Here is a 7,395-nt window from a genome sequence, read left to right as displayed (position 1 = left end):
TGTGTGTGTGTGTGTGTGTGTGTGTGTGTGTGTGTGTGTGTACTCTCTTTCTTTCTCTCTCTCTCTCTCTCTACTATATATAAATTTCTTTGTCAATTATTCTATATAAATGGAAAATTTTTCTCAATTGATCTCAACCTCACTTCTATTACGGTACAAATTAACTGTCGTGCAGTGCATCGACGCATAATATAGTGCGCAATAAATAATTTATAGAGACGTTTTAGCCACGATTACGAGCTGCCATCATTAATTACAGTCGATTGAGGCGACGCGATGTCAAACGAGCGAGATGTAACTTTGCGCGTGAAAAATCAAAGGTACTATTTTATGGATGCACTTTTTCTCTCGCTCCGTTCCGCGAGAGCTCACGTTACAAGAGGATAAACTAGAGAGGCTAGGGTTATGGTTTTTAACACCGAGGCGTACGCGCAAAGTGCGCGGTAGCGGCAGAAACTGCTGCAAAGTAGCACTTTGCGGCGGTGCGCGCGCGTATATTCCGCCTCGCATCGCTGAAGATTCTTTTTAGAGTCGCGTAATCAAACCCAACCGAACGTATGATAATAAGCCTACCGACCGATTAATGCGACGTTGATAATCACACGGTAGGCGCGCGGCTCTCAATCCAAAGAACACGAAATTACAAGGTGTCCGTCTCTGCCCTAGGCTGGACTTAACGCAGCCTGTCTAACATTGTCGCTGAACCGACATCTTGTATTTCCACATCGCTACCACATTGCGCACAAGGAACGATGAAAAAGCTTCCTCTGATTTTATTTTTTTGTATTTCGACGTAACTGAGAACGAAAACGTTCCATTCCTTTGGCCGGAGGCTGCTATTAAGAAATTCGTAGCTATTTGAAAGATTTTCTGAGTTGGATATCATGCATAACTCACAATTTCTAAATAGGTTGCTCTATTATACGTATTTCATGTTTTTTTCTACATCAAAAGTCTTTTAATAATTAAATTCGAAAGCAAAAATAAATATGTTTTAAATTACTAATACTTTAATAAGCTTGTCTATTATATATTTTATATTTTGACAATAACATTATTCGAATATCTCTAGGATTAATTTGTATATGAAATCTTATTCAAATTCTTGAATTTGTTTCTATTAAACTTGCCCTTTTCTTCACATTTGCCATTATTATTTTAAATTTCTTTTTATTACTTTAAAAATTCGACTCAGGAAATCACAAATATATAGCCAGAAAAATATTTTTAGGAGAGAGTATTTCTAAAAAAATATGATTTCCGTGCAAATTCAAGCAATTCAACTAAGCGTGGATCAACAAAGTTTTGAAAAAGGCCGGGTCGACGTGCTCTTCGGCAGGTCAGTACATCCACCTAATCCTTGTGAAAACAAGCATTTAATACCTAATCCATCACTCGAAGCCGGAGCGCGCATTGTCTTTCGACCGTTCCGAATTAAGTCCGGCGGTTGGACGTCAGGTGACTGATGCGAGATACCGTACGTGGGGCCTCCGTCTGATACGAGAAGAGTCAAGAGCCCCCTAATTGGATTCCAGCTTCAGCCACGTTCCAGCTTCGTTCGAAGGGAAGAAGGACAACGGGCGTGACGCGGACAAGTCGGTTAATGGCCGGTTCATTTGTCGCGAGACGCGGCGATAAGATTGGTCGAAGGTGCGCAAAGGCGCCGTGTGTACTCGCCGTGGATCTCGACAAGTGACGTATGCGTGGACAACCCTTCCTTTACGTTCTTGCAGTTCCTCACTGATGCTCGTATAATCCCAGACAACTTCATTAGCGTTGCTCGAACTGCTGTCTAAAAGCATTTAACGTCGCGAACAACCGCGATAATCGCGGCGTCGCCGCCGAAGCACGACTCTACCATCTACAAGCCGACTTGCGAGGAAACGTTTGTAATCGCGCCGACGTTACAATCGCGAATTTACGCGCGTTGATTGTGAACAAGCGAAAATACTTAAGAATGTTTGTATCAAAAGCACGTGCGCGTAATGTAAAATTTCGTCGAGAAATTTTCGACATTTTTAATAATTCTTCAACCGATACCGTTCACTTATTAATATACCACTCGTGGATTTTATGTAAGCTTATTTCATGCGTGACGATGCAACGATCAAGAGATTGATCTCGCGAGCGTCGAGTAAGTGCGGACGATTTTGTTATAAATCACTTTTATGAAGTGCATTCTCTACTACAGTTTATTCACCGCGCGCGTGAAAGGTATAATGATAATATTTTATTAGCTAAATACTTGCGCAATATGTGGCAGTTCATTGAACTCTGAGTATCTTGAGGTTATATATATTATTCGCCTTATTTGTTTGTTACCGTAAGAAATATAAATAGTATCTCTTGATGTTTAAAAATAACGTTTTATTAATGTTTTCCTCTTATGAATTATTTTTAAATGGTACTAAATAATGTTATTAAAAGCTATACCTTAAACAAGTTTTAATATATTCACACAATTATTTTTCAATTTAATTATATAAATACAGTTAAATTATGATTTTAAGAATAAGCGTTGCTTTAAATCAATTGAGCATAAAAAATGTAAATTTGTTACAATATTGCAATTTGTATTGTACATATATCTTGCAATTACCGTGTCACTGTTAGTTTAATCGTATAATCAAAATCGTTTTGAAATAATCAAATTAACTATGCGCCTCGTGTTAAAACCAAGATAAATGACGGAATCGTTCTGAGCGAAATACACAAACATGTGATGTGCTCGACAGCAATTAGACGGATCATTATTGTAACTTCTATTTTCGTTCAACTAATCGACGTGAACGTAAGTGCCGTAATCTTTATAATATCGACTTTTACATCACGCATTCGTTTGTTTAAATTAAAGACCTTCTAATCAGACTCAAGACACAAAGCAATTACTTTTCAATGGTCCATCATATTTTAGTAATTCCCGTATGTATGAGAGAGAGAGAGAGAGAGAGAGAGAGAGAGATTGGTCGATTGATTGAATCGCCATTTATTTGGCGCTCTGGGCCACAATCCTTTCAATACTTATCATTAATACGTTATAATAGGTATATAAAATAATACATTAGAAGAACTAAAAAACTATAACTACAAAAAATATATAAAATATGTTAAGTATTGTTTAAAATAATACAATTTTAGAAAAGAAAAGTAATATACGACAAACGAATATAAGAGTCTCAAAAAGACGCAAATTGAGATATTCAAGAAATGAAAAACTATTTAAGGACCTCTCCTGCTAAATACAAGCTAATTAAGAGATAAAGCCAGTAATAGCCAGTATATCATAACCAAGATAAAAATTTGGAATAGATAAGAAGCCATCAAGCAATACTATTGTTAAACAAGTAATGATCAAATACGCTTTTAAACAAATTAGAGAAAGAAAAAAATAAGACAAAAATAGAAGAGAAAGAAAAAAAAAGTAAATGTATGGAAATGTATGTTCTCTCGCGTGGTTTTGCTAAAAATTAGAGATCCCGCATACAAAACGGACTCGTGTCCAGACTCTGATTAGAGAGTCTCTAGAGTCTAGTGTATACTTGCTTCTGTACCTTAGTAAAAGTTGCCACGAGTATTTCTGATATATTTCTGAGATATATCGCGACGACACAGCGTAACTGTCGTCTCTACCAGAAAACCCCGAGAAAACTTTTCCGCAAAAATACTAAAGTTATGTCAATCCTTCGATAGAGAAGTTTTTACGATGCAGCTCGCGAAGCGGATCGAGGATATGCATTTTGCTGCTGTGCGATTTATGAAAAGCGATACCGTGCATACGTTGCGGAGGAGGGGGGGGAATTACCGGCAATTTAAGGGCGAAATGCAAGTTTCCGCGCGTCGCAACCCTTCGTGCGTGAGAATTTAACCCTCTGACGAGCGATCGGCCGGCGCCGACCGATCGCTCCTTCCTTCGTTCGCTCGCTAGCCGCAAAACAAAAATTGCACCGCTCCCGATGGCACGCTGATTCCTCCCGTTGGCGGAAAAGTTTGCCTCCCGCATCGCGAACCCTTTCGCGGCTTTCGTCGGAAGATCATCGGTAATTTTCAAGAAAGGGCGCCACGAAAATTGCCCGCACGCCGAAGCGAGGGTCGTACAGTGGATAGTCCCGCTAGTGGATTATACGCAGAAACGCCGGACTTCCCCGAGAGGTTGCCACATGCCGCAATGGTGGACAGTCGTTACGAATTCATGGGCCGCGGATGGGAGGGTAGCGAACTACCGTCTAGCCGCCGCTATTCGGTCGGTTATACTCCTGCGAACGTTTGCTTAAGCGCGCCTACGGGGGTTTCCCCGTTGCTCCACACATCGCGCGCGCACGGCCGCGATAAATTATCCGCCCCGAATGTTGTCACGACTTTAGAATATTTCCAGTCAGCACTCCGGACTATATATATATTTGAAAATGCGATCGACTAAGAAACCAGCGCGAATGTCGCTGCATGGAGCCTCGTAGCATGCCGGACTTTCTTCGGTGAAACAAGTTATCTCGATCACGCGATTTCGCGATGCGGATGTGTATATAGTCGTATTGTGTTTAGACTATGAGAGAGAGAGAGAGATGCGCTAGATATATTCAAACAGACAAATAAAATAGAAATTTCCATGAGATAACAAGACAACCTATCATCAGTGGAAACAATTTAAGTTAAATATGCATTTATTGTTTATCACAATACGACTCTTTTGCTATATTTTCTTTATTTTATGCGTCTAAATCTTAATTAGTGAATCCTAAGATAGTGAAAACTAACTAGCTTTTTCAAAATCTAACGATATAACAAGTTTAAAAAGACATTTTAAAGTTAGTTATCGTAACATCGTATAGTGCCTTGAGCGATTCCGCGATCCACGACGAACCTGGGGCGAATCCGATAATGATCGTAATTAGCTGACTCGTGATTTCGCGCGTAAAATAAAAGCGATTACATCGTGCTAATGCGATTCTGAAGGAAGGTAAAAACACGAGAGAAGAAGCGAGGTGACCGAAAAGAAAACTTGTACGAGCAGAAGAGTTCCTGAAGAAGAAGTCGCAACTGCTCCCGTTTGATCCCGAACCTTTTTGTCTCGTTCGTTAGGCGATTTGCGGGACTTTTTATGGTCTTCCAATGGAAGTCATCCTAGTCATATATCTTATTTCGTTTCGTGGCATTGTCTGCCGTAGAATAGGTAGAATGTCGACCGGCTACCTGCTACTCTAGATTCTTGGGATACATTTAGACACAGGGAAGAGAAAGCTATAAGCATATTTATTTTAAAATGCTCCTATTTTGTCTATTTTTTAGATTTTCGCACGCTTCATTTTTTAAATTTTCTTTTAAAAGTCTCTTTTTAAATTTAAGATCTTATACTTTCACAACGGAGATAGAAATCATCTATATAAAAAAAATTTATAACGCTTCGTACATAAATTTTCTTTTTAAAAAAAGAAGTCACGTCACGGAAGATAAGAGTGTGAGGGATTGACTCAAAAGTCTGACAATAGGAACCGTAAACAGGAATCGAGTGAACGAATTCGTAGTAAACGTTGCCTGTTTTCTTTTTTTTCTACACAACAGTGAAGCAGCTATCTGATTGTGTAGCTTTGCGTCGCAAAGCTATAAGCGTACCACATTTATTTTTGCACGGAAATTTACTTGCGCGTGATGAAGACATTCGCCAACCGGCAATAAAGTCCTACGGCCGTATAAAAAAGTCATATAGTAATAAAGCGCTCGCGACGCGAAATACAGGTGACCCACCGGAAACGTCTGTCACCGTCTTATTCTGCTTCGCGTCAAGATGACCGTATCATTTCTGACAAATGTTATAACGCTGGCACGATACACTCGCCTTCGAAACTCGAAGTCGTCCACGTATTAGCGCACCGATGATGGACGACTTCGAAAGATCTCTATATTTATTTATTTATTTACTATCTAAAATGTAGGGCTCAAGATAAATATTCGAGCTAACTTTCGGAACTTTTTTATTTCGAGCCATTAATATTCTTGACACAAAATATGGCATTAGAATTTCTAATTCATTATTGCCAGTTTATTTATTACTAAGTTACAAACAAATGGTCGTCTTCAACGGAATATTTATTTTGCAATTGTTGGAAATTTTCTTCGCTGAGATAAGACTTCTTTCAGATCTAAAACAGGGTTGTCACAAATTCCTGACAAAATTTCCTGATTTTCCCTGACTTTCAATAACATTTAAATTTTTTTTGTATTTTCATCCTGATTTGGAAATACATGTTAAATATTTTGTTGAGAGATCAATTTAGTAATGGAAATTATTATTAATTTGCTGACACTGCTTGCACTTTTAATTGTTAAGTTGGTATCCCAAAACTACGTAGATGTAACATAAATTAATTCTTTAAAGTCAAGACTTCTATGTGATTTCTAGTTTTGTGACCAACCCTGTAAAAAAAAAAGAATAAATCCAATCAATGCAAAACGCACTTACTAAGCACTGACTTCTACCAAGCGCGACCAATGGCTACGTTCAATAGACAAAACAACTTTGCAACTGTTGTAATATTCTTTAATACAATTGGCTGCATTCAGCAGAGAAAGCAGCTCTACAACTGTTATAAAATTCTTTAATATGATTGCTCTTGCCCTTCCTCTCACTGGATTTAAATATATAAACCAATCACACTGAAGAATTTTACAACAGTTGCAAAGCTGCTTTCTCTGCTGAATGTATAACCATTGATTGTTGCCCTTAGTTCTTGACGAATGTAAATGTACTCTCTAAATTCTTTCTGAAGTGGAATCTCACTCTAAAGAGTGAAAATCAATCTTTAAAAGTGAGATTATATTCAGATTGAGGTTCACACTCTAAAAGTTATTTCATTAGAGAGTATAAATGAATTATATCAAAGAACTTTTTTCACCTTGAGCCCTTCGATGAATATCTCCGTTCCACTTTGCACTAGCATCACTTCGCGCAAACATCACATCTCGGATATTCCACCCTGACGAGCACCAGATTACATTATCATATATTTTTCGCGATATTCCACCGTCGGCGGGATTCCACGAGGCATGAGGCACTGATCGGAGTCGCAAGAAACGGAGATTTCACCGATTAACGTAAACTAGATATACGTAAACTAAGAATAGGAATAAAAAAGGCTGCGAATACATACAGTTGGGGTACTCACCGTCCTTGGGCGGCGAGGGGCACTGGGGGTACGTTCCAATGTGATATCCGTAGGCGTTGTGCTGATGCATGGGCGCGAACGGATATCCGGCGAGCGATCTGGGACTGGGAAAGCCCGCGTCCGCGTGCTGCTGATTCCCGCTGCCGGGCCCGGAGCCTTGATGCGCCGCCAGCGAGCCGACCTGATGCGAAAACTGATGCGCGCCAGGTACGTTATGTCCGCCCGGGTAACCGCTCCG

The 7,395-nt window shown here is 39.4% G+C and overlaps 1 protein-coding gene across 1 annotated transcript in view; it reads right to left on the bottom strand.

Moving 5' to 3' along the window:
- Dll (homeotic protein distal-less) overlaps positions 1 to 7,395 on the bottom strand; it is a 91,183-nt gene that overhangs the window by 82,143 nt on the left and 1,645 nt on the right. The window contains exon 2 of the mRNA XM_018504854.1: positions 7,143 to 7,390. Within this exon, the coding sequence (XP_018360356.1) occupies positions 7,143 to 7,390 (248 nt within the window). The remainder of the gene's footprint in view (positions 1 to 7,142; positions 7,391 to 7,395) is intronic.

Source organism: Trachymyrmex cornetzi, unplaced genomic scaffold (genome assembly GCF_001594075.2).
Source record: "Trachymyrmex cornetzi isolate Tcor2-1 unplaced genomic scaffold, Tcor1.1 scaffold1836, whole genome shotgun sequence".
NCBI classification, from domain to species: domain Eukaryota; kingdom Metazoa; phylum Arthropoda; class Insecta; order Hymenoptera; family Formicidae; genus Trachymyrmex; species Trachymyrmex cornetzi.
Note: the sequence above shows the minus strand (reverse complement) of the source record. Positions and strands in the feature narration are given on the sequence as shown.